Here is a 27,762-nt window from a genome sequence, read left to right as displayed (position 1 = left end):
TTTTGAACACTGAAAACTTCATATGGCATTTGTTGTTTTAGGCTTTGGCTTCCTGCTCATACACTTTGGATGTTCTCTCTCCAAAATGGACACTTGAATATAGATTTGTTTATTAGTGTATAATACAGTCTGTGGAGAAACTGAGTTAGCTGTTTCAATTTTTTTGCATTACCTGGAGTGCTGTCTGTAATCTGTTTGGTCATATAGGCTTTAAATTCTACACAACTTGTTGCAGCAAAAAATAATTATTGGCATCTGTCTGGCTGCAACTACATGATATCCATGCTTAATGTTGAAGACTTTGTTTTAGACTATATCAAGTGGTCTTTAGATAGGCCATTAATAATCATTAAGCTTCATTGATAGTATGCTTAAGTGACATCAAATAATGTTATGACTTAATGTAGTAGCAATTAAACAATCTTGCTTGGTCCTATTCAGTTGTGTTTTATTTTATGATACATTGGTAACTAATAGAAACCATCCATTAACAAGAAGCAATTAAACAATCTTGTATTGTACAGTCGCCGGTTATAGAATGACTTGAGAGTGTTCTTGATATGCAGCCCCCCCCCCCCCCCCCACCCACCCTCTTGTTCTCTCTTTGTCGATTGAGCATGTCAGAATTTGGAAGTCAATTTATTCTAATTTGTTGATTGTTAATGGCAGACATCTGATTTAACTAGATTGATACAATCAAACTTCTGGAATGATGGCACATATGTCGAAGGCAATGTTAGAATTTGAACAAGGGCCAACTATTTAAACCCTCCAGTTTTGGTATATTTTATTTTCTTTTTATTAGTTTTCTCTCATAGATGAAGACACAGCTTGCAGACACATTCATACCAATTCAATGGGCTCTGAAGCTGGATTAGTGCACCATATTTGAGTGTTTTTATGCGATTTTCTTGGAAGAAGTTTCATTTTGCTCGACACTCGGTATTTGCACATGGGGTGATTTTATCTTTGCTATAGACATTTTGTTGCATATCAACAATGAATTTGCATTGAATGTCCATGTGGAAAGTTTAATCATGGGTTAGATCATGGTTGTTTGAAAATCAAATGTTCAGTTTTTGGATCCCTGCGAAAATTACTTGATTGTACTTTGCTCGCCTTTAAATGATAGTCAAAATCCGACCATTTATTCCTGAAAGTATGGTATAGTTGCACAGAATCACAAAAGTCTCACTTATAGCTTCTCCCCCTTTTCTGTACAACAATGTTGTTTCATTTTTACCTATGTTAAAACTTAAAAAGTATAATAAAACTGCCCAGGTTAGTTGTTGGTACTTGGTATACTGGTAATATTGAAAATTAGTAAGTGCGTGTGTATCTTTTAGCCAAGTATGATTCTGAACATGATAAAATGACAGCGTCATGCATACACGAAGCTTCTTCTTTTATCTTTTCTGCTTAACAGTTAACACATACGTCCAACCCAACCAACCAAAACCCAACTCTTTATATAGCTGTGCGTGTGTGTGTGTGCGTTGGATAGCAAAATAACGAAGATGAAGCACATAACCATATACTGGGGGAAGAAGGTGACCCTCTTGGTGCACTGGTGGAAGACCAGGACATGAGTGAGTTACATCCTCACCTTACTAGTTTGCTTTCTCTTCTCTGCCATCTACCAGTACGTGGAGGACCGCCACCTCCACTTCAAACCCTCCGCATCCAATCCCCCTCCCATTGCCACCCCACTTCTCTCCAAACTTGGTCGTGCTCAACGAGTCAGTCCAGCCCGGCTAGTTGCCTCCCTATTTTTTGGAGTCAACTTGGCTCTTGGCTACCTCCTCATGCTGGCCATCATGTCATGTAATTGGGGGGGCGGGGCGGGTGTTTCTTGGCCATTGTGTTGGGGCTGTCGTTTGGGTATTACTTGTTTAAAACCTATGAAGCATGGGTGCGTCGGATTTAGGTGCAGGTGTGGGACTTGGCAATTTTTGAAAAAATAGAGTGTGTGCGGCGATTAAAAAATTATTTAAAAAATTTTTATTTATATTTTCTATATATTTTTACTATTAAAATATTTTTAAAAAACACATTACTATGGTCTTGGTTCACAAAACAAAGAAAGAAGAAGGCAAGAAACACAAAACAAAAAAGAAAACACAAAAGATTCGATTTCGGCTGTTCTGGTATGATTCAAGGCTGATTTCGGCCTTTTTCGGCCGTTTCAATCAGTTTCGGCCGTCGACCGATAAGATCTGATTCTACCAACACGACCTGATTCTGGCCGAATTGGCTCAAATCAGCCCTAATTAGTGCGAATTGGAGCCAAGTCGGCGCAAAAAAAAAAAAAAAAAAAAAAATCAAATGTGGCACCAACGCGCAGGCAGCGGTGTCGGTGGCCGCACCCCACTTCGGGTTGCGTCAGACTCCAGTGCTTCCTAGTTTAGGACTAGAGATGACTGATGTCCTATGTCCTGAACCCTTGTGCTATGCTTGAGATTTTAATTTCATTTTCTTTGTCATGTTTGTAATGTATTACTATTCCATGATGTGTTTTCTTGTTAAATAAAGCGATTCGATTTCTGGATCTAAACTATATAGAACGAGGGTCAAATGTAGCGAAATCAACACATTACTGGCATTATTATTCTCCAAGAATCCTCATTTTTTCTTTTGGCTTTTTGCTTTTGGACAATGCCAAATTGCTTCTGATTGAAGGAAAAAGTTTCACAAAGGCCACAACAATTTACACTGCTTGAATTAGCTTATGCTTAAGTTCAAAATGGATGGACTTACAAAAGTTGGTCTTTGGATACAGCCCTCAATAGAAGTTCAAAAATGAATGATAGCAGCTATATAAGAACAAAAAGTCTTACATAGTTGAAACGTCAAAGTTAAAAATGTTTATGTTGATGGATCGGCAACTGGATAGATCATTATGAAAAAATAAATAAATTTGAATTAGCTTTTCAAAGAAAATGGAATATAATCCACTTTTTTTTTTTTTATGAGAGAATATAATCCGCTTAAGCCCAAGTCTATATTTTTATGACCATAATATATGCATCTTTATTACTGGTTCTAAAAATCAAAATTTGTCTCTACCATAGTCGGTTTTAAATTTTTAATTCTAATCAATTATAATCTTTCCACTCTCTTCTAGAATGGATAGAATTTCAACCTAGGTTGTTGAATCCATGATAATTATTCTTTATTATCAGGTAAAAACACTCTATTGTTTTTTAATATAGGGAAATGTTAACGAATATCCTAATAGCATTGGTTTAGAAATTACTTTTAGAAACATTTTACAGGAAAATAATAAAGTAATTAATTTATATGGTAGCTTTTTATATTTTCCATGAAAGTGTTGTTAAAATTTTCCTAATATAGTTTATTAACAATTGCCCTAAAGGCACCAATTAACACGACCCTTTAATGTAAACAAAAATTCAAATACAAGTTCCTTATTTGATGATAAAAAAACTTGTCAGTTGAGCTAATTGAAACAGCGTTATATAAGAATCTTTAGTGCATTCTTTTTCTTCATGTTCTTTAATTTTATGCTTATCCACTTTCAAAGCATCAAAAAAAGAAAAAAGAAAAAAAAAAAAAAAAAGGAATCGACAAGAGAGACTTCTTCGGAAGCAAACCTAATTGTCAATAAACCAATATTTGTTTCGTTGAATTTCTTTCATGCATTGTGTACAACAGAAGCTTTAATTTTGATGAGCTTCACAAGTAGGATGCTAAGGATACAAGTCATTGCATATTATTTAGATGATCTATTGATTTTTTTTGTTCAATTACCAAAAACAAAAGATTTTCTTACCCCAAAAACAAAAGGATACTCCACCCTCAAACTCAAAGATGGCCATGCTAGAGCATGGAGACATCAACCTTATCTCCCTTGCTTGGTGGTTAAGTTGGCTCCTCGTGAATATGCTTAAATGATCCTTATTACTTTTGTTGTGGAAGTCATTTAGTTCAATTGGAAAAAAAAAAAATTTTTTTTTTTTTTTTTGTTGAATAAGGAATCTAGGATCAAATTCTGATCATACTATAAAGAATTTTATTGGTGACATGACTTTTTTTTTTTTTTTTGAGAAACAATTGATGACTTGACTTAATGGTAAAGAAGACATAATAAGTTCAAATACAATATCTCGTGTGTATATATATTGTTGCCAATTCAATTTTTGGACTCCTCTAACTTTAGAACTGATTCAGATCTTAGAAATCAACTACAATTAGACTACTAATGCTTTGCTATTTAATTATGGTAGTTTTAGATGTTAGCATTAACTAATAGTGCACGACTAATGCATGGTAATAGTATGATATTTGATAAGATGGTTTTATGAGATCTTCCTCTCATAGTATGTGAAACTCATATATATATATATATATATATATATATATATATATATATATATATATATATATATATATATATTGTAAGAGAGATGCCTCTTGAAGCCATTGAATAAGAAAAGTTTTTGGAAGGGGCCAGGGGATGGGAGTGGAACTGAATTTTCTTTATTTTCTGTCTTTGGAAATCCAAGTGACAGACCCATTACCTTCTAAAAAAAAAAGTGACAAACCCATTATACTTTTAATTAGAATATGTTTGCATTGTAACCTATTATGCTTAATAATTAGAATATTTTTGCATTGTGTCCACTATTCACTAAGATTCTTTGTTTCAAGATAGTGGAGTATGAAAAGTTAGGCTTGGTGCAAAAGTAAGCGTCTTCCATCTAAATCAGCATGTCGCGGGCACAAGTCCAAAAATTAATATTTTCAAAAAAATTGAGGGAGTGTAAGATTGTCTACCAACACTCTTCTAAATCTTGAAAAAAAAATGTAAAGTTCATGCCTTTTTTAGTGGAATATGTTGGAAAAAATTTTAATGTAAAAGGAATCTCCATTGATTTTATTTTTCTTTTTACTTTGCTGAACAATCTCAATTGAATTATTATAGTAAATTACTTGATGTATTTATTTAAAAGTAATCAATTGGGCTATCACTCATTAATATTTTTTTTCAAATACACAAACAAATCATTCCAAAACTTAAATTTTTTTTTCTTTCAATAAGTGGAGGGGGATTTAAACTCAAGTTCTCTTTGTTTAGAAAATTGAACAATACCACTAAAGTACAAAACTCTTGATAATTAGTACAAATTAGGACACAAAATAATATATTACTTGGGAAAAAAATAAAACAACAACATCAACAATAAAGTCATACTCCTAAAACTTTAGGATAGGTAAAAAGTAGGATTACATGATAGCATCAGTTATATGTGGAGAATTACTTATGTTCTCTCATATTCTGATGTGACAAAAAACATTAATTATTCCGTCTGCTATATTAATTAGCACCTCGTAGATTCACCATATATATAGTCAAGAGTAGCAATGACACCAAAAACAAAAGCTTGATCAATGCCTGGTTTTACCACCACATGGTATAGATCCTTGCTTGCCATCAATTCCTGCACCTCCTTCTTCACTCCAACCTGCACTTCATAAACAACAAATCCTTATGAAAAAACCTTAGACAACATTGATATTAATTAATTTAAGCATCGTGGTGTACAATTTTATAGCCAGAATAGTATCAATTCCATTACCTGTGCCACAATGTCTCCTTTGGTGTCGATGATGCTACAATCTCTATTTGGGAAATAGCCTTTGATCGTAAAGTCCCAATCTTTGTTGCTTACCCTGGGCTCCGTGGAGATTTTCATTGCATTGTTCCTTACCAAACAGGAGTTGGGTTCTTTTAAGCTGAAAACTAACTTTTGAGACCCTTCATAATCAAAAGTGTAGCCTTTCCATTTCTTGTAAATGCTTAGAGCCTCAACCATTCCACCCTTCTATTTTTTTTTTATTAAAGAAAAGAATAAAGAAATTAAAAAAAGAAAAAGAGAAAGATGCCAAAAGTCAAACAAAAAGAATAAATTCATCTTTTTGGTTATTTAAACGTGTATATATTTCTTAATATATTGTGTATATGCCTTAATGCTTGCTCAAGAAGTCATTAGAAAAGGAAGGCTCGTAGTTTGCGTTTGGGAAGAGCTGAATTTTTCAGCTTATCTCCACTTTCAGTTTATTTTTACTACTATTTATGGGTTTCACTACACTTTTTGGTACCATTATTAAGTCTCACTATACTATACAACTAACTTTTATCATTATCTATAGTATTTTTAGCAAAAAGTTTTTAATTTCAACTAAATAGATTATTCTCAAATTGACAAATAATATGATTATTTTGTCAAGAATTTTAATTTTAAGAAACCAAAAAAGATTTTTTTTTTTAAATCCCAAACATTTTAAGGCAATGCTTCAATAAACGGGCTTATATATCTAAGTCCATGTTTGGAAGCATTTCTTGTTTTAGGTAATCATGTTCTCTTATTGGAGACTAATGTTTCTCAACAATGGTTTTCCCCAATTCTCCCTTCTAATCTATAGTTTTGAGAGAATAAAATCTTCTTCATTTCAAACATATTTATTTCATAATTCAAATAAAATATTATAGGTTTAAAACTGCATCATACCATGTTATTAAATTTTTAAAAATAACCTTTTTATTTCACTTGAAATAAATAGACCAACGGTATTTACTAGCAGTTACATATAAATTTGAAAAAAAAAATTATCAAAATCAAACCATCACCATCACTTTGAGTCTTTGAGGCCATCCAAATTACCACGCCAAATATCAAGGACGTTTAAATTAATGTATGTCTACATGTGTGTGTGTGTGTGTGTGTGTGTGTGTGTGTGTATAACTTGTTTGTGGTGTACAAATTTAATTAGGTACCTTTCGGCGGATCAGCAGCAAAGCATCTCCATCACCATCTCCATCTCTCAGAATCAGCTCATCTTTTATGCCAAGAATACCACACCCATCAACCTTGAAAATCACCTTCTGATTACAATCTGTCACCACAAAGCCTCCTCCATTTGTCACATGTGGCCTCCTCCTAACTACAAGGACAACCTGTGAAGAGGAACAGTAAGTCTTGTTTATGACTGGAATCATATTAGCCCTTGCACCCATCTTTCTCTATACTTCTTTCGAGCTCCGTATTGCTCTCATGCAACAATACTCTTATATATAATGTTGGGACTTGGAAGGAGAAGAAAGATGCTTGCTTTGTTTCTTTATTAAATTCAAAAGAGGTTTGGCAAGACTTGACAATGCGATCCATTGGAGTCTAGAAAGTGAAGAGAATATGTGGAATACATGGACATTGCTTGTTGAAGAGGAGAATTGATACCTCACTAGCGAACTAGATGGGAAAGTCCCCGCGATTGTTTTTATTAGTTTCCTATTAAGGGTGCATAGGGATAAATATTAAAGTTTGGTATATTATAATTTATTTATTTTATTTTAATTGGTAGATGGGTATGGTTTGAACTTTGAACTACATATATATAAGACATCACAAACAATGTTATTATCACTTAGCCATTACTTAAAACTTCGATGACATATTAAAATTGGTGAATAATAATAGTAGTATTAGTATCGGGTACATATATATTATAAAAGTGATTTTATATCAATCACATGAGTCTGTTTGATATTGATTTTTTCATTGGACTTTTTAGTTAATTTGATTGTGAGTTTTTTTTAATGTTTATTTGCTAGACTATGCTTTAACTAACTTTCTTTAAATAAACAATTAAACGTTTTTTAAAAAAAAATATCCAAATACACTATCACATTGATTAAAAAATGAAAAAGAAGTTACTATCCTAATAAATTCCAATGATTGAGATGCAAGTCATTGGTTGATTGAAAGCAAAATGAAGTTTCCTTATAACTAAACAATATACATTCAAAAGAGGCTTTGTGAGCTTTTTGAAATTTGCGGCTGAGTGAGTAGGAAGAGAATCATTTGAAAGATAAAAGTCTTACTTTGACAAAGGACATTTGAACATGATTTCCTTTCCTAATCCTAGGGTATCTTGTTAGGGTGGATTTTGGAGTAACGTTTGGCTCACCCTAAAATGCATGCATATGATCTAGTTTAAAATTTTATCATGGAAGATGTATATCTTGACATGTGTCAAAAAACAATATATCACTGAATACAAAGGGCTTTTTTTTTTTTTTTTTTTGGCTAAGCTAGTAGACAAGGATTAGGGTTATTATAAAAGAAAAGAAGACAACTTTTTCTCTTTGATGGGGTTTGAGAGAAACGATGGGCTAGAAATTCTTTTCCTTCCTTTTTAAGATTTAGATGAAGATTTTTCATCCTCACCTCAAGATTCTTAAGATAGCTTCTTTATAGATAAAAATCATTATTCAATTTTTTTTTTTTTTTTATTGAAAAACAAAGAATCTATATTATGGTCAAAATTTAATGGATTAACTGCATTTCCTACCCCCTCCCCTATCCCCATATAAAATCACCATTCAAATTTCTTTTTTCTTTTCTTTTTTTTTTCAAATTTCTTTTATGTCGATTGAAATGTAAAGAATCTATCTTATGGTCAAAATTATATGGATTAATATCACCCCCCTTCTAAGAACAAAATCACCTAATTTTATTGTTGTTAATATGCAAATTGCCTTCTATCACTAATATATTCCGTTACATTCAAATAAAAACACTTTTTTCGGGGGGAGGGATGGGGTAATTTGTTATTTTTCGTGGTACATTAAGGCTGTGTTTGGTGATAGGTAAAATGTCATCCTGAGTATAAAATATTTTAGTTGAATATTTTACGTAAAGGAAAAAGTTTTCTGATGTTTGACTTTGTGAAAATTACACCCGAAAATTATTTATTTTATTTGGTCTTGGATGTAAAAAATCTATTTTTGAAAAATGGAATCCCAAGCTAGTCACCAGCCACCACCACCACCAAGGACAAGCACAACCCACCACCACCCACACAAAATCCCGATTAGGAAGGGGGAAAAACCACCACCACCACCCACACCATGACGACAACAACAAAATTAGAGATCAAAGAAAACGAAAATCAAACCCAGAGGGCACTTGGGTGAAGGCACTAGATCGGTGACATGTAGTGTCTAATCCGGCCTTAGTTGGTCGGAGGGAAAGAGAGTGAAGATAGATCGGCGAGTGGCGGCGATGAGATCTGGGCTTGGGTTGGTCGGAGGTGCGTTTGAGAGAGACGGAGGAGAAGAGGTCGGAAATGGAAGAGAAGAGGAGATGAGGAAGAAGAGAGAAAAGAGAGGAAGCAAGGGAGAACTCACCGGCACTTGGATGGGGGTGGGGTGGCGTGATCTGGGTTTGGTGCTTTGGTCTGAAGCTTGAAGATGGGTCTCTTGGGTGTGTCTTTCTTCTAACGCTTTATCTCTCTCTTTGGGTGTGTTGAGTCCGAAAATAGAATGAAGGTAAAAGGGATGCGTAAAATGTTTTACGAGTCAGCTGGCGTATTTTACGGTCAACTGAAAATTATTTTCAGTTTGACTGTATTTTTAGGTGCACCCAAACATGCATCAGGTGTAAAATAATTTCCTAATTCTATTTACACCCAAATCGAACGTAGCCTTAACCACAACTTTGCCATCCGAATCAAATAGGGGTAAAAAACCTAAGAGTGTGTGTGTGGGGAGGGGGAGGAGACAAGGAGTAGAGGGAAGAGAGCGAAAGTTAGTGAAAGTTTAATTAATTTTAGGTGAAAATGCACTTTTAGTTCTTATATTTTAGTTTTTTTTTTTGTCATTTTGGTCCTTACATTTTTATTTTACTACTTTTAGTCCTTAAACCAATTAACGTGTAACATTTAAGTTTTTATCGTCGCTCAACTAACAAAAAAGGCTGACGTGACTGACGGCACATTAAAATAATAATTAAAAAATCTATTTTGGCATTAAAAAATGCCACGTCAACATTTAAATTAATTTTTATTAAATTAAAAAAATTAAAAACAAAAAATTACATGAATTGAGATCTAAGAACATAAGAACTTGTTTTTCAATGTCCTTCTTAAATCAAGAAATAAACCTAACAACAACATCAAACCCAGAATCAAAGAACATGAACATCAAACCTACAGGAAAAACCTAAAAGGTGGCAAAGTGTTCAGGGTCTCCCATTCATAGTTGGAGTTGGACATAGCAAACCTAAAAGGTCTACACAAACGATCCTAGAAATAGGCCAATCAAAGGAGTATTGTTAATGGGTGCTAATTCATGGTGTAGCACGAGGTGTTCCCATGCACAAGGAAGTGCGGGCTAGGTTCTCATTAATGAGTGTGCGTTGTCACGTGATTCTCATAAATAGCATAAAGAGGCCTATATATAGATAGTGTGCTAGTGAAGGAAAGAAAGTGCTAGTGAAGGAAAGAAAGTCTATAGGTAAAGAGAAACAAGTAGGACTTGTTCGTTGGCCTAAGTAGAGGCTTAGAAGCCCACAGAGAGGCAAAGACTCACATATGAAGAAAAGATAGTTGGATATACACGTGTGAGTGAAATCTTACGTTACATAATAATAAGAAAATGAATTGTTCATAAATCATATATCATAATTTGGTTCAAACTAAGAGGTTTAAAATTTTAGGTTAAGTGATATCCTATATTGTAATCACAACAACAAATACATATAGAGTATACTGCATAAATTAGCGAGGAAATGGTGCCTAGGTTCTTTTTCGGGTGTTTTGGTACCCAGCCATTGACAACTCATTTGCCATGAGAAACATATTCCAGAGCTTTAAAAGATGAGAGAGTTGTAGTTTGTTTAACTTGGACTTAATTAATTAAACTTGGAAGGATCAGATGCGAATCAAATTTTTTGCAACTCTCAGAATATATGATACTGGTTCCCAGACACAAAGAACCCAGAAGGACCAAGTCCTATCCTGTTGAATAATGAAGACATTTCATTTTAAACTTCCACAGTGTTTTAGGAGCCGCCCATCTTCGTAAATTGCATCGAGTGGGAAGCCCATTAGCCCAAACGTACCAATAGGCCCAAGCCAGCATCTTGTGAATTGTCATTCTAAAGAAGCACAACACCAAATTTGCAGGCGTTTAGTGCACAAGTACAACGTGCAGTAACTGTGGGGCGCAATGCATTTGCCATAAATTATATCAAGGAAGCTGATCCTTTCATTTTCAAATAGACTGTCCATTTACAATATGTAGAAATATAACTCCTGCAATTTTGCTAGTAGACTCTAGCAATACATTTTGGTATAAATGGTCATGATTCATAATCAAACTTGCCGGGGAAAAAAATTTAATTGGTATAAATGGTGTCAGAAACTAACAATTTGCTTTTCGGTCCTTGTAATTAAACAATAGTTCATTTTATAAAGCACATCATATGTTAGATTACAAAAATTTAATTCAAAACAACACCAATAAGTCACTTTTGTGTAGTGCTCATCGTAAAATAAACTTGAAATTACGACAATAAATATAATTCACTTATATAGGAGTAACAATATTTGACAAGACCTTTGATAAGACATTTTTTATCTGTTCATGTTTGGTGTAATTGGGTTTGTGACAAAATAGGTTGACACGATTTGACAATTAAAAAACAAGTCAATTTTGTAATGATTTGCTTGACTTGCAATCAACTGAAATAGCCCAAATTAGATTATGTATTTTTAAATTTGGGTGAAACTTCATTGCATTTTAGATTTTAAGATATTAGTATATTTTTAAACAATAGTTTTTAGTTTTTTTTTTAAATATATGTGGGTGAAAAAGTGTATAAAAATTTTTATAATATTATTTAAAAACTAAAAATATATGTTTAAGATGACCAAACAAATCCTTAATTTTCTAAAATATAACAATGACAACACAAATTTTTTTTTTTTTTTTAAAGAGGAAGAAGAAAAAGAATAAGAAGAGAGAGAGAGAGTAACCATAAAAGGGCAAACACATCATCATGGTTTTTCAGGATGGTTACTGTAACTGGATATGTAGTATTTGAAGGTGGGTCCCACTAACTAAAGTAAGGTCACTGTAGGGTGGGTGATACATACTCTCTCAAGATCCTAGAGATCGTGAGAATGATAGTTGGCTGGCTGTTTCTAGTTCTAATGTTCTACTCTGGTTTTGGTTTTCAACTTCACACCCGGCCCACTTTAAACATTGTAGTGCCTTGAAATGCTAACCTGCTCCAACACGTCACCACTCTTTTTGCCGTGGTACTTTGGGAAAGAGCGGGAAAAAAGATAAAGAGAAAAATTTTACTGAAAATGACAAGTCTGATTCAATGGGAGGACTCATGGGTTTGAGTGATACACGCTATTCAATTGCGCGTGGAATTCAAACATCAGCACACACATGGGTTTGTACTTTGTCGTTGTATCTTCTGAGTTGGGTTGGGTTGTGTAACTGTGTTGTGTTGTTAAAAAATAAAATAAAATAAAAAAACAGGGTTGCCTTGCTTGGTGGAGACTTGTACGGAAAGCTTCAGATTTCAGAGTTATCAGTAATTCCCTTACAAACACAGCCTGCGTAGTAGTGCCTTTCCTGCCTTTGCCTGCCTAATTGTTGCTGTATGCTATTGCTTTGTTGTTAAGTTATGTATGTGCAAATTGGGTCACTGTTTTCATCCACCAACAGCAAAACTTCCTTGAACCGCAGTCATTCTTTTTTTTCTTTTTAGCTACACACCATAATTATGTCCACATTGGAATTGGATTTACTTCTTGACTTCTTGCTTCCTAGTTCCTATTAAGCAATGATTTGGAACAAAAATAAATGTGATTCAAATTTCAGACCTTTCCGTTGAAAAATTCTACCACTACAACCAATTTTACATTCATTTTCATAACTATTTGATACCACTAATTGTGAATTATAAAAGAAAAAAAAAAGTAGATTCATGTAAAAGCGACAAATATGTAGTCACAGTCTATTACATAAAACAGTTATGAGGGTAGAATTAGTTATGACTATAGAATAACATTTTTCTTTTCTTATTTTAATTTCATTTTCTTTGTACCAAAATTTGTAATAACTTTAGCATTTTTTAGTTGTAAAAAAAAATGAAAGATATATTTGAGTATAAAAAAAATGGTATTACTATCTTTTACACAAATGATAGGTCTCACTAATTAAATTTATGGTATGATCCACCATTAATGTAAGAAAGTATTGAGTAATTTTTCCAAATTCTTGTGTCTATATGTTTAATATCTAGAAATGAAATATTTGAATCTTAAATATTTTTGTTGGAAAAATTAGGAGGGGCAAGAAGTAAGCTGTTGCCTGCCATATATGCGGCTGATGTTACTGAAGCTATAGCTATTGAAGAAGGTGTTCTTCTACCTCGTGAAATGAATCTCACTCTGCTTATTATTAAGTCTGACTATCTTGTTGTAGTTCTAGCATTGAGGTCAGGCTCCGTTGGGGGAGACATGGATCCTATTATTCAAGATTCTCTCACCATGCTTGAATCCATTTGTAGCTAGAAAGTGAGGCATCTGAAATGGGACTACACTAGAGTGGCTCATGAGCTATCTCAAGCTGCTAGAAACATTGGGTCAACTCAGTCATGGTTTGGCTTTGATCTTCCACTAATTCAACATCTTCTTATTAGAGATCAATCAAAATGATAACCATTCTAATGGTTCTTATATCTTATTTCTCTATCTCTGTTGTACTTCAATTTCAGCTTTATTGAAATCATATCAGTTTCATTTATAAAAAATCAAGACGTGCCAATTAGTTGAGGTACAAGCCTTTCGACATTCTCCTATATATATGTTAAGAACAAGATTTTAACAAACCTCCACAAGGAAAAATTATTGAATGGCACTCACTCCTTTAACACGAATGGTTACTCCTATTATAAATTTAATTAATGATACATTCGTTATGTGAGTAATGGGGAGGAGCTTGAATGTGGTCAACGTGGAGGAACCTAGTTGTGGATAGTGGCTAAATTTCACCCACAAGGTTTTTGTCTTGTCTCCTGCACAGTTGGTCACCGGAGTGCTAGTGTGTATCACGACTAACTCACTGCATTGCCCAGGGTGGGTCACCAAAATTGTGATGCAGGTCGCGGTGGGATGTAGTGGTGGGTGGGGTCCACGAGGAGTGATTTTATGATCAACTTAGATATTTGCCGTTTGAACAACATTTTCAACTAGCTCAAAAATCTGAAAATGTAGAATTATTTTCTGAAAAATATTTTCAACCGAAACAAATGCAGCCTTGTTAACTTTTTTTTTTTCTTTTATGGTCAAATTTAATTTATGCTTTCTAAGTTTATCATCACATCTATTCTGTTCTACTTTTAAATTTTGTAATTAATACCTGTAAGGACACAATTCGAACCCGAACCCACAGTCAGAAAGGGATGGGCCTAAAAGGCTTTTTTATAATAAAATTTGTAGAGAGTAGGCTTGAAACCTAGGTTCTAATGATATTTAGATAACAAAAATGATTGGCTCTGATCACAATGGTAAATTGTAAGGAACTATTTACATGAGAATGAAAGAAATCCTCTCCTCGGATATAAACCGAGGATGACTTATATTACTTCTTCCCTAAGATAGATTACAATTATGAATAGTGAGGTCTACAGTGTTTTTTCTCATTTTTTCTCTCCCCCCCCCCCTTTGCTTAAGGTCCCTTCTTTCTTTTATACTCCCTACTTCCTTTCATCTTCATCCTCCATGTCAGGGTTAGATTGCTGGTTTAGATACTTATCCCATCCACCTCTCCTGAAGTCTTTGGAGATAGGAGCCTAGTTCCACACTAATGTTTAGGTCTCACTTCCCCGTTAATGCGGCCAGAATAGTAGTTGTAGAGCATTCAATGCGGGGGCAGTGGTAACAGCTTTATCTTAGATATTTCACCGCCTTTCTTCTTATCCTCCACATTTACCGTGTCTACCCTTACCTATAGGAATTTCTAGAACATAGCCTGTGGATGTTAACCAACCCTTCTCCTACCTCGACCAAGGTCATAATCTTCCTCGGACATACTTACTCAGACATTATCTTTTTTTTTTTATTTAGTATTGCCTTTGTGAGTTAACATTCATATACTCTCGGACCGTTCAGTGTCCTCGGACTGGGCCTTTAGCCCGAAGAATACTCTTGGGCCACCCCACACATATTTCTAGGTCCAACGACCCTACAATACCTTTAAATGTTACAGTTATGTCAATGTATTATTTTTATAATAGTTTGTCACATTTTCACCATTAACTCGCCTAAAAATATTAGGATTCAGATCCTCTAGAGTTCCTAGGAACTCTACCAAGTAGAGTTCATTAAATCCTAACCACTCTTTAATGATTTAATGGTTTAGATTCTGCCATGTCAGCATTTCATTAATAATATTCTTAAAATAATAAAATAATGTTGTAAACAAAATAATTAAGATGATTATTAATGAAATGCTGACATGGCAGAATCTAGACCATTAAATCATTAAAGAGTGGTTAGGATTTAATGAACTCTACTTGGTAGAGTACCCTAAGAACTCTAGAGGATCTGAATCCAAAATATCATTGTTCTTTTCATCTAAATCAACACTTTTTTATGGATTAACAAAAAAAAAATATTTATATAAAAAAGACATGTTCATATTACTGAAATACTCAATGATGTAAATTGCAAGTTTACATCTTCAAGTATTACAGGAAATTTGTGCTTAGAATATTATGCCCATCTACCGTCGATGAAAAAGAGCAAAGCAAGAATTTGGGCAAAATTTTTTTGAATAACTATAAAAACCAAACTATATTATTAGTTAGCTAAAGTTTGAAACTAATTTGGTATATAACAAATCGAGTCCTTTGGACTCGATTTTCGAATGCTAAATCGACTGCTTTGAAGTCGATTTCAACATCGTTTGTAGCTAACGTGGAAAGGTGGTCCACGTAGACATAAAACTCGAGTCCATTGGACTCGAGTTCTATCAAATAGAAATCGAGTCCTCAGGACTCGATTTCATTTTGTTCATCATCTTCTCCCTTTGTTCTTTTTTCTTCTTCTTTTTCTCCATTTCAGGTCCCGTTCTCTTCTTCCCTTCTTTCTCCATTTCAAGTCTTGTTCACATCTTCTTCCCTTCTGCCAAGCCTCCAAAAGTCCCAAACCCATTTTTCTCAAAATCCCAAACCCATTTCTCAAAATCCAAACCCATTTCTCAAAATCCCAAACCCAAAACCCATGAACAAAACCAAATACAAAACCCAAAACAAATCAACGCGTTCTTCTCCTCCACTAGAGCGGCGGCGAGAAACCACGATTCGATTTCCATCGCCTGAAGTTTTCGCCACTTGGGTTTGGTCAGAATCGGCGTCTGGGTTGCTGGGTACGTGTTTTTCTCCTCCACTGGAGCAGCGGCGGCGAGAAACCACACGCCTGATCCGATTTCCATCGACTGATTCGGCGCCCGATCCGATTTGCATCGTTGCTTCTTTCTTCTTCATTGTTTATCTCTGGTTGTTGATCTCTGTGTTTTGCTTTGGCGTTTTGATCTCTGGGTTTTGCTTCGGTGTTTTGATCTCTGGGTTTCTTCTTTGGCGTTTTGATCTCTGGGTTTTCATCTCTAGTTCTTCAGCGTTTTCTTCTTCAGCGTTTTGATTTCTCAGTTTAGGTAGTACGAAATCGAGTCCGTAGGACTAGTTTTCTATTTCACAAAACTCGAGTCCACAGGACTCAATTTCTATGCTGACATGGACCAGGTGTCCACATCAACTACGAATGAGGTTGAAATCGAGTTCGGTGTACTCGATTTAGCATTCAAAAATCGAGTCCAAAGGACTCGATTTGTTATATACCAAATTTGTTTCAAACCTTGGCTAATTAATAATATAGTTTAGATTTTATAGTTATTTAAAAAAATTTGCCAAGAATTTGTACCCAACCTCAAGTCGAACGTAAAAATGCACTAAAAGGAATGTCCAAGCATGGTTTATTTTTCCACTATAATTAATTATATGTAATTTGAAGAATGAAGTGGCAGATAAAGCCCATTACATTTTGCTCCTAGAACCTTGTTATTTAATTGATAATTTTTGATATTACCAAAAGAAATTTCAACTACTCAAATTTTCCGTCATTGTAAATTTTAAATTATAAAAAAATAATTAATTTGTCACACAAAAGAAGGAAAATTACCTAAAAATGAGAGTCATTGGATGGGTGGTTTTGACTTAAAAGATGTGAGTCAGACACGTTTGGCTTAGGACTCAGCTTTCTACCCTAAAAAGTTTATTAGTGGTGCACTACTCTTAAAAATTGAGCTAAAAACAGAACTTGTAAGTGCAATGTCTAGCTTACAGTTTTGGTGACGTGAGGATTCATTTCGAACCCTTTTTTTTTTTTTTTTTTTTGTAGAAAGGAAGCTTTAAGCTGAGTTTGGATACAGCTTATATAGGCTGCGTCTGCGTTTTGCTTCTTTTTCTTTTTTTTTTTTTTTTTTTTTTTTTTTTTTAACCCAACCGCAAGGTTGGACTTTTCAGCCATGAACAGTGTACAAATGCACTGTTCATGAGTCCCACAAATTTTACTTTTTAGCAACTTTTTCATTAAAAATAGGTCACACGGTACTATTCACACATTTAAAAATTATTTCGCTACAGTGTTTTCAGTTTTCAGTTTTCAGTTTCAGCAAAATAAGTTCTATCCAAACGGACCCTTAATAAAAACTAAGAAGCAGAAACAAAACGTTCAGATTACATCCCAGTTACATCCAAACTAAGCAAAAACAGCACATCTGCTGGGGGTTCTAAAAAAATAACAAAATCTTGGGGTAGCAGAGCTCCCCTCCTAGGAAAAGTATCGGTACATTTGTTTGCTTTCCGGTAGCAATGTTGAATTTGGACCATTGGATCTTTCTCAGACCATTTCAAACATGAGCTTACAATACAATATTAGTGACATACTCTTTTACCCTTGAGTTTTTGGGAGAAAAATGAGTTTTTGCCCTTATTGTTTAAATATTTAGCACAATGTTTCTATTTTGAAACTATATAATCTCTGTTTTGAAACTCAATTTTCTCAAAATCGAGTTTCAATGCAAGACAATTTTTGAAAATTGAGTTATAGCTAAATCAAACTTAAAAATTTTTTTTTTTGTTAAACTCAAGTTTCATTTAAGGAACTCGAGTTCCACTTGAAAATTTTCAAGGAACTCAAGTTCTATAATCGAGTTTTAAAACAAGGACATATTGTTATATAGTTTAAAAATTAAGGACAAAATCTCATTTTTTCTGAATTTATGTTTTCATTTCGTAATAAATAAAGAATAATTATTATGCCAATAACCTAAGTACCTACGGGTTGTGGAAGGTCTCACGTTTGGAGGTTTGGGTAAATTCCTTTAAGCTTGGTCCTGTTCCTGTAATGGCAAATGGGTGTCTCTGTCTCTATGCAACTCTGGGTTCTTATGGTAAATTTTATGATGCAGTTGATTTACTTTTTACCAGTCAATCACTTTTAAATTTTTGAACAACAATTCAAATTCTTATTAAATTTTTTTTGTTTTTTTCCCAGTACAAGTGTGATCGAAGTCTCCTTATCACAAGTACACACATTAATATTTATATTAAAAAAAAGTACACACATTAACTAAAAAATAAAACTTTAAATGTTATGAAAAGGAATTGGTGTTGTTTGTAAAAGGAAATCTAGTAAAATTGACAATTGACATGAGGTAACATTGGTAGTCACTCTTTTTTTTCTTTTCTTTTTTATCTCAAAGTCAGAGCTGATTGATTCGTAATTGAAAGCTCGAACCCCACCAAAAATACGAATACAAAGACCCTTTTTTCTTCTCTTTCCTAACAAGCGGTCACGTGCGGTCTCTGAGGTACTTCCTCATCGTGCTTTTCGCTCTATCCCAGTCTGCAACTTAGCAGAGAAAAATGAAAATACCCAAAATAAAGAAAATAAAGAAAAGAAAAACCCACTCAGTCACACTGTTTACAAACTTCAAAAATCAAAATTTCAATGAAATCCCTCAACTTTGCCAAATGGGTTCGTACAGAGAGTTGCAGTTGCAGGCTTTTTCACAGCCGTCTTTACTATTATTATTACCACACAACACTACCATGCACAAAAGATGTGCCTCGAGAGACCTCAGAACCTCTCCTCTACTTTTCACTCATAGCCTGTGACAATAATGACTCTCTTTTTAGTCTTATTATTGCTCTTTTCTCTTAAAAACTTTAACCTTCATTTAGTCCCTGCAACCACAGTTTGATACATCATACATTTATGTACCTCGCTGTTGTTGCAGAAACAAGCACAGAGAGAGAGAGAGAGAAAGAGAGAACCCTTTTCTTTTTTCTTGTTTGTGGGTAGTAATTAGTTTTTGTCAGAGTGCCTAATTACTGCCTTAAAGCCACAAGCTTTGTTATTGTACAGCTTGCCTTAACAGTTTTCACATCTTAATATTACTGCTACTTGGTTCTTGTTTCTACTACATGTACTATAAGTAATTCTGTTATTACCACTTTCAAGTACTGGTTTTTCTTGTTCTGTCTTTTTCTCCGATCGATGGCTTAAGTTTTGGAGTGATTTGGAATTTTTAGTGTTAGAAACAAACAATCGGTTACTTCTTGTCACCAACAGCAAAGTTTGTGTGCTAATGGCTGCTCCTGCTCAGTTGGGTAGTTCTTCTTCTTCTTCTTCTTCTTCGGTGCCATCTCTGCCACCACCACGTCCAAAGTCACCACCGGCGTATCCAGATTTGTACGGCAAGCGTCGGGAAACGGCCAAGGTTCAGATGCTTGAAAGAGAGATTGGCTTTCTTGAGGTCAGTTTGTTTGATTTCTGTTGTTTAATTAATTTTGATTATTTCAAATTAGTAAATGCATTACTTTGCTTTTTTGTTATAATAATAGTAAATTGGGGTTGGAAAAGGCAGTTCAAATGCTTTTTACTTTTAAGATATTTTTTTTCTTACTATGATCTTTTAATAATTTGAGCATAATGATGTGGAAATTAAGTGAAAACAAGCAAAGGAAGTGTATGATTAGATGGGTGTAGTGTAGTACAATGACTTTTGTTACTGAATCTCAAGAGGTAAAAAAAAAAAAAAAAGTTTTTATAGAATATCAATTTGAAGCCATTAAAAATCTTCACAGATGTAACACACAAGAATATCAGGTTGAAAAAGCAACCTACTAAGGGGGGATGTATCTGACCAAAAGAATAGATTGGAATGTTCTTCTAAAAATGGAAACTGATAATTTGAGGTGAATCACCTTTTCCCCTGATACATTTTGTACCAAATTTGGTTTTGCATGCCATAAGAATGTCCAGGATAATATTCCTTTTGTAAATTGTATCATAGTAGTAAAAAAAAAGTCTGAAATTGGTCATTATTAGTGGCAGTAGTTCTGTAGCTAGCTAATTAGCATCCTCAAACTCTGTAACCACTGATGCTTTGAGCAGCTGAGACTATTTAGTAAGACTTAGCTATGTTATGCTCCAATTAAGTGGTATATACATATATCCAAGTGATATTACCAGATTTTCTCTGGCTTTACCTTAGGTGTACTTGTCTGAGATTTTTTAGTATTAATGTAACTTTCTCCATATTCCCTCATCTTTTTTTTTTTTGAGAAGCACTCGTGTCCATATTCCAATTGGACTTCTTGATAACAATGAGATTGTTGGGGGTTTAGTTCATTCATAACAGAGCAGTCCGAAAATTGGACTCACCGAAACCGATTCTAGAATTTTTATTTATTTTGGCCATCGATGCTGTAATCTATCACCTTGGTACTCAAAAGGAATGCTAGAATATTCAATGGCACTATGAGGACTGAACAAAGCATTTTTCAAGCAATCAAGTGGGAAGTAACGACAAGGATTGGCTATTGTAAATACTTAAAATGAACCATTCCTAAAAAGGTTGTGTGTAGCATGTAGAGATTCCTGTTTCAAATTTAAGAGTGTAAAGGACAGTAGGTAGAGTAGTTGAGTTGTATTAATTTGTGCAAATGTTTCACTGTTTGTTATAATGGTGTTTGGGCTCAATTATATCTTACTGATACCTTATCTAAAAAATGAGGTGGCTATCAATGTTAGAAACTACTCTCAAGTTTCATATTCCTACAGCTTTTTCAATTTCAATTTCAATTCCCGATAAAAAAATCTCAAAAACGAATTTGTTACCCTTCCTATAATAAAGTCTGCATAAAAACAGTTTTGGCAGAGTTAATAAAGTAACAATTTTGTTTTATTAATTATGCTTATGGTTGGCAAAAATGTGATTGATAATTTTGCTTTGCGCAGGAGGAACTAAAATCTGCTCAATCCCTTCAACCTGCTTCTAGATGCTGCAAAGAGTATGCTTAAATTTTGCAACTTGTCCAGTGTCTACAAGAAATTTTTGTGGATTATGTGGAGGATTTCGTTAATGGAATTTTCTTTTTGAAATATATAGATTTTTTTTTCCTCCCCACCTAAAGGATTATTTTGAACATGACCATTTTGTAGGATTACTGATTATGTGGTGGCAAACTCGGATCCTTTTATACCAACGTAAGAATATTGTCATCAAGTTGTTTTATGAAATTTGGAAGGGGAATATGATCCTTATGTTTTTCTCTTTCAAGTAGGAATCGGAAGATCGGTCGGCCATGTCGCTTCTGGAAATGGCTCTGGTACCATTCTGCTGTCTTTTTGTATTATGTTTTATACATGTATAATTGTATTATCTGTGAACTAAGTTTTACCACACACATTATAACATATTTATTTATTGGAGCGCTAAATGATGAACTCAATAAGCAAAACCTGTCCAACATTACTACCACATGATTGTAGAAGTTCTGTTTCTCAGCATTTGGAAATGTGGTTGTGATTTTCAATTATAATCAATCGATTCTCAGTGTCTACTCATGCTGCTGTGGTGAATGCTGTGGTTCTGCCTTACTTTGTATATTCTAAAAAAAATGTGTAAAAATTAACAATTAAAATTATTTTTAGCTCTGATTTTTTTTTTTTACTCTACTAACATAATACACAAGAAAAGACTTGATTGTCATCTTAGAAAGTAGCTAGAGCTTATATGGCATTGCCACCAGAGCCTTATAACATTGGCTTTGTGATTTTATTTGAACTTGACTTCAATTAACAAAGGTATGCATGATGAACCTATTCTGACCCGGAAAATCACAGTTGGAAGTTGGTTTATTCTGGTACTTGCCTCTTATGCAAAATTTTTCCTCAACTCTCAATTTTATCTGGCAGTTATGAGTGTGGTGATAGGGAAACCTAAGCAAGAAGTACCAATTAAATTAGAACAAATTAAGATTTCTGGTCTGCCTCTCGCAGAAACAGAATTTGTCAACTCATGCCTCTTGTGAAAACTAATGTCCATATATAATGACGAGTGTCCTTTTTTGTGCAGTGGAATGCCATGTTTTAACCTCTCATGGATCTGCTGTTGCTGCTGTACCGGGTGCTCAATTCATTTAGAAAGGCCACGCTGCAGCTGCTGCAGCTGTGACTGCAATCCATGCAAGTATTGTTCATGTAATCCATGTTCATGTAATCCGTGCAACTGTTGTTTCTGTGTCGGTTGTCATTTTCCTAAGTGGCGGTGGTGTTGCTCTTGTCCCCGTTCAAATTGCTGTAGAAAAGTCTCATGCAGAAGAAACTGTTGCCATTTCCCATCTCCTTCATGCCCTGATTGCTCTTGCTGCATATGCAGATGCTCATGTCCTAAATGTCCAAAGGTACGCCCTCGTTGCTGTTGTACAGACATCTGTTGTAACCCTTGCTATCTATGTTTCTAGTATATTCAAGCAATTCCATTTGGAAGCTTTGTTCCTCAACATGACCTTTTATTTTAAATGGAATATAAACTTTGCAAATATGGAAGGATATAAGATAGTATCTTCAAGTGCCATTATAAATGGGTGGTATTAGACAGATCTATGAAGGAAATTGGTGTCCTCTGCCCTGGATTGAAGGATTTTGCTTTGAAAATTTACCATTGATACATATTAGTAATTTTATTATTGAATGATTGAAGGTTCTTGTTTCTGCTTTTAAAAAAGTTCTTTTGAGGCCTTTAAATTTAATAAAGGCAAAACTTCAAAGTTAAGCTTTCATGTTTAAAAACCTTAGCCTTAGGTGGAGCTCTGCTCAGCTATGCAGGAGTGCCATTGCAATGAGTTTTTCCTTTGCCTCCATAATTCAAAATAGGTGTCCCTACACTGAACCCATAATTGACATGAATTATTGAAGTGCGCATGCCATATTTTGGATCTGTCAGATTTATTTTCCTGCAAAAACTTCAATAACAGGACATTTGCAGATGTTCATTCATTTCATTCAGTTCTCTGACATAAAGCCATTTGGGTAAATGGCCATTGGACAGGGTCTATAGGGAGAAAAATAGTATAAACTAGAAAGTGCTCCTCCAAAAATAATTGAGCATGTGTGACAATGGCCCAAATTAAGTGGCGTTGCCTAGGAGGTGTTAACAACCTTTCTGCCCTTGGGCTAGACTTGTTATGAGACCAATTTCTCATTCCCTGTTTAGTTGACATAGCAAGACTTGGAATAGTAAGGATTAAGTAGGAGAAGATGACTCTTGGGACTATTCAACTTAACCAAGCCTAGATTACATGCACTTGGGTTGGCTACACTACACCTACATGTATAGAGTTTAATGCGGAACCGGAATTAAAAAAAATGGCAGGGCATGAGGGATGAGGATTATATTAATGTTAACAGGTACTCTTAAAACAATAGTTAACAATCTATACTAGGGCAATAGTTTTTTTTTTTTTTTTAAGTAAACAGTAATACTTATTAAAATATGCACGAAAATAGTTTTTTTTTTTTAGTAAACAGTAATACTTATTAAAATATGCACGAAAATAGTAATAATGGTGCAGTACAACTACAAAATGACCTAACCTTTGTAGTTGTAGACTGGGGTTATAAACAGCCGACACTAGACACAACCAATGTGGGATAAACATCCAAATTTTTTTAAGTAAATAGTAATACTTATTAGAACACATACAAAAACAGTAATAATAATATTTTAAACTGGGTTTATAATAATTAACAATCTATTTTAGGAAAGTTTTGATATCACTTTTATGAGAAATAAAAAGCTGTTAAAATATATTTTTTTTCTCATAAAAACTTTTTTAAATTGTTTATTAACAATTACCTTAAGAACATTCATTAATATTTCTCTTATATTATTATAATTTTTTAGAATACTAAATATTTTTAACACACGAGGAAAAGGTCTTAAAGAAAATATTTCCCTTATATTAAATGTTCCTAAAGCAAAGAGACTCGCAGCATTCTTTATATGTGAAATACTAGCAGCAATTCTAGCTGCAGAGTAGTGCAAAAGATACAACATTTTGTTAAGATTGAATTGGGTTTCACTTAATTCTAAAACTTTTTAAAAATGAATCTTTTTTTGTTTGAATGAGAGACTGTTATATTACTCACTAATTAAATAAAATAGTAAAAATTAAAATTCACTTTTATTTGTCATTGTATATTTAAAATAAAATGAGATGTTCAGTAAATAAAAGTAAAAAGTAAGTACAGTAAAAAAAAAAGTAAAAAGTAAGTACTGAAAGTAGTAATTAAACAATAACAACAAATCATAACAGAGAGACAATTCAGTAACTAAATAGAATGACTAAATTAAATTTGATGCTGGCACAGACATAACAGAGAGACAGTTCAGTAACTAACTAAATCATATTATTAAATAAAGAAAAAACAAGTTTCTGTTTCCCACTTCCACTCCAACAGAACGAAAGCTTGAAAATATCAACTGGAAATAGTCAAAAGCTACGGAAAAGCTATACTTAACATTGGCATGTCAGTCATTCTGTAACATTAACTTTACTAAAAAAAAGCCAATTGCAAATTTTATGACAAGCCACTTCGGTCATGTCCGATAGAGCTGGGCTTTGATAACTGTTTCATTAGTAAAGCTACTGAGGCCCAAATACATTAAAAGCAATCTAATACTACTGTGTCCATGCAAAAGCAACTGGGCTCTTAACTTGGTGTTGGGCGTTGCTCCAGACAATTGACCCAAATTCAGACATAGGTGTTTTGGGTGCACCTCTCTCGGCCACAAAGGTAACCGTGTACCTCTGTTTCTCCCCTACACCTTTAAAAACAAGCTTTGTAGGCTTCACTGCCACATTCACCATTGTTGGTGCTTTAACGGTTACATCATAGACAGAGCCAGCAGCCCCGACATTCGTCAACACACGAGTGTATCGGACAACCCTCTTCTTTGCAAACAAGACAGAGAATGACGGGTAATTGAGTTGACCAGGGTCGGCAAATTTCCTGGAGCACGTAACGTTGGGGCGTTTGACAATGGTTTGGACTTGAGGAACGGTGTAGTCCAAGGAGCACAAGAAGGTGATGTAATCCTCGGTTGAGATATCATATACAAGGCCCGGATCAAGGGCTTTACTTGGTTCTACATGACCGGCCCCGTGAGCCAACGGGTTGGAAAATCCTCCTCCTGCAGCATCCCGGAGAGGGGAATTGGTGTTGTCCTGAGTGTAAGCAGTAGTCATTAGTGCAGACTTGATTGCACTTGGACTCCATTGTGGATGAGCTGCTTTTAGCAATGCTGCCAATCCACTGATATGTGGACAAGACATTGATGTACCTATATAGTTTCTCAACATCATCATAAAGTATAAATAATCACGCCTAGGTTAGCTGCATCATAAATTAAAAATTGATTGATAAACAAGCTTTTGTACATATTCAAAGCTGATGATGAAAGCAGTTCAAAATTTTGACCAACTTTTTCTCTGAAAGTAATTCAAAATTAATGCAACACCAAAAAGAAAAGAGAAATAATAAATGCAAGTGTACCTGACATGATGTTGAATTGAGTCTTCCTAGTGTCTGTGACCAATCCAGTGGGCCCAACAGCCTCAGACCAAGCAGCCAAGATATTAACACCAGGCCCAATCACATCCGGTTTCAAGATCTGCGGATTCACCATATTCGGCCCACGAGAACTAAACGCCGCCACTACTGGCGAAGGCTTCACATTCAACACCGTCCCACCAAAACTCAGCACAGCCGTTGGATTCGAATCAGACCGCACGTATTCTCTGATCAAATCCCCTACTTTCCTCCCCACCGCCACAGCCGGCAGCAAGTGACTGTCGGCCACCATCTCTTCCCCACTCGCCGCCGTGTTCGCGATTATCATCCCAACCCCACCCGCGTCTCGCACAACCGCTCCCTTCTCCACACGTGCGTTCACTCCTCTATCGCAAACCACCACTTTCCCACGTGCGAAGTCCGGTTCGAGCGAGCCGGGTAAGCACATGTTGCTCGTGCTGTTGCCTTTGTTGTAAACCAAACCAACCGGTTTGTCCCCCATTCCTTTTCCGCTGTACAAAGACACGCCGGTGAACCGGTTTTTGTTTCCGAGTACAGCGTAAGCCGGAAAATCCCGATCTATAGTACCGGCTCCAACGGTCATGACCCATGGTGCCACGTTGGCCAATGAGCCTCTGCTGGGCCCACTGTTTCCGGCGGAGCAAGAGACGAAAATGCCCTTCTCGACCGCCGTGAAAGCTCCGATTGCGATGGTGTCTCTGTAATACGGAGCGGACCCACCGCCGAGAGAGAGCGAGAGCACGTCGACGCCGTCGCTTATGGCCTGATCCATACCCGCGAGAATGTCGGATCCGAAGCACCCGACGCTCCAACAAACTTTATAAACTCCGAGGCGCATCCGAATCGCCATTCCACGCGCCTTGCCGGGCGCGTAGCCGAGAAGAGAAGCGTTCCCCACGGGGGACCCGGCGGCGGTGCTGGCCGTGTGGGTCCCATGGCCGTCAATGTCGCGTGGCGACACGACTTCCGTTAGTTTCTTCTCGGAGGCCATGCGGTACCCTTTGGAAAAGCTTCGTGCTCCGATGAGTTTTTTGTTGCAGAGTGTGGGATTGAAATCGGGTCCGGACTCGCACTTGCCTTTCCACTTGGCCGGGATCTCGGGCAAACCCGAATCGTCGAAGCTTTTGGATTCGGGCCAGACACCCGTGTCTAAAACTCCGACAATGACGTCGTTAGAGGCGTGGTCGAGGACCTGAGTGTTGTGGCTGTCGAACGCAGTGTCGAGGCCGAGGAACTCGGGAGTGCGAGTGGTGTGGAGAGTGTAGAGAGTGTCTTCGTAAACGCCGAGGACGGAGTCGGATCGGCGGAGTGAGTCGGCTTGGTCGGAGTCGAGTGAGGCGGCGAAGCCATGGTAAGCGTCGGAGTAAGTGTAGAGAAGAGAGGAATCGGATTGGAGTTGAGAGGAGTACCAATCGTGGTGGGTTGCATAGGAAGAAGGCTTGTCTTGGTGTTTCATATGGACAATGTAAGTTTGCTTTGCCATAGCCATGGCTGAAACAGAAAGGAGTGGCAGTAGAAGAAGAAGGAGAGCAGTGGTGAGGGAGAGCAAGAAGGCATTGGAAGCCATGGCTAATGGCTTGGCTTGGCTTGTTGGCTGTGTCTGTGTGAGTGTGAGAGAGAAACGCGTTTAACTTAAAATCAGTTATTCATAAAAGAAGTTTAAAGAAAGAAAGAGAGAAAGACTAGACAGTCGCTGACTGTCACTCAGACAGAATACTAAAGAATGGAAGGAGGGAAAGACTCGTGTTGGTTTTATAATCATTTGGGGCGCTTTTGATAACGTTATTATGTTATTTGTATTTTATAAAAAAATGCGTGAGTGCACGCATAATATTATTTAAAAATTGTAAAAATGTGTTTAACCTCTTATACAAAATGACCCTTACATTTCTTATTATCTTTGAACAAAGTTTCTAGTTTGAAGAGAAA

General features: G+C 35.5%; 3 protein-coding genes across 4 annotated transcripts; 1 reads left to right on the top strand and 2 right to left on the bottom strand.

Moving 5' to 3' along the window:
* Positions 1-5,138: 5,138 nt before the first annotated feature.
* LOC142643866 (protein LURP-one-related 6-like) lies at positions 5,139-7,069 on the bottom strand. The gene is made up of 3 exons (XM_075818594.1): positions 6,800-7,069; positions 5,601-5,846; positions 5,139-5,486 (listed from the first exon to the last, which is right to left on the bottom strand). The coding sequence occupies exons 1-3, from the start codon at positions 7,037-7,039 to the stop codon at positions 5,343-5,345; spliced, it is 630 nt and encodes a 209-aa protein (XP_075674709.1). The 5' UTR covers positions 7,040-7,069; the 3' UTR covers positions 5,139-5,342.
* A 12,325-nt stretch (positions 7,070-19,394) lies between these two features.
* On the top strand, positions 19,395-22,820 carry LOC142642714 (uncharacterized). Of its 2 annotated transcripts, none has more exons than XM_075817122.1 (5): positions 19,395-19,705; positions 21,193-21,245; positions 21,397-21,441; positions 21,516-21,563; positions 22,313-22,820. In XM_075817122.1, exons 1-5 carry the CDS (start codon positions 19,538-19,540, stop codon positions 22,698-22,700), a joined length of 702 nt encoding a protein of 233 aa, XP_075673237.1. In that variant the 5' UTR covers positions 19,395-19,537; the 3' UTR covers positions 22,701-22,820. The 2 variants fall into 2 exon arrangements, with proteins under 2 accessions (XP_075673237.1, XP_075673236.1); XM_075817121.1 differs by having other exon boundaries at positions 19,401-19,705; positions 21,519-21,563.
* A 1,806-nt stretch (positions 22,821-24,626) lies between these two features.
* LOC142643258 (subtilisin-like protease SBT1.8) lies at positions 24,627-27,558 on the bottom strand. The gene is made up of 2 exons (XM_075817802.1): positions 25,795-27,558; positions 24,627-25,582 (listed from the first exon to the last, which is right to left on the bottom strand). The coding sequence occupies exons 1-2, from the start codon at positions 27,398-27,400 to the stop codon at positions 24,921-24,923; spliced, it is 2,268 nt and encodes a 755-aa protein (XP_075673917.1). The 5' UTR covers positions 27,401-27,558; the 3' UTR covers positions 24,627-24,920.
* Between the last annotated feature and the right edge of the window lie 204 nt (positions 27,559-27,762).

This window comes from Castanea sativa, chromosome 7, assembly GCF_040712315.1.
Source record: "Castanea sativa cultivar Marrone di Chiusa Pesio chromosome 7, ASM4071231v1".
NCBI lineage: Eukaryota > Viridiplantae > Streptophyta > Magnoliopsida > Fagales > Fagaceae > Castanea > Castanea sativa.
Note: the sequence above shows the minus strand (reverse complement) of the source record. Positions and strands in the feature narration are given on the sequence as shown.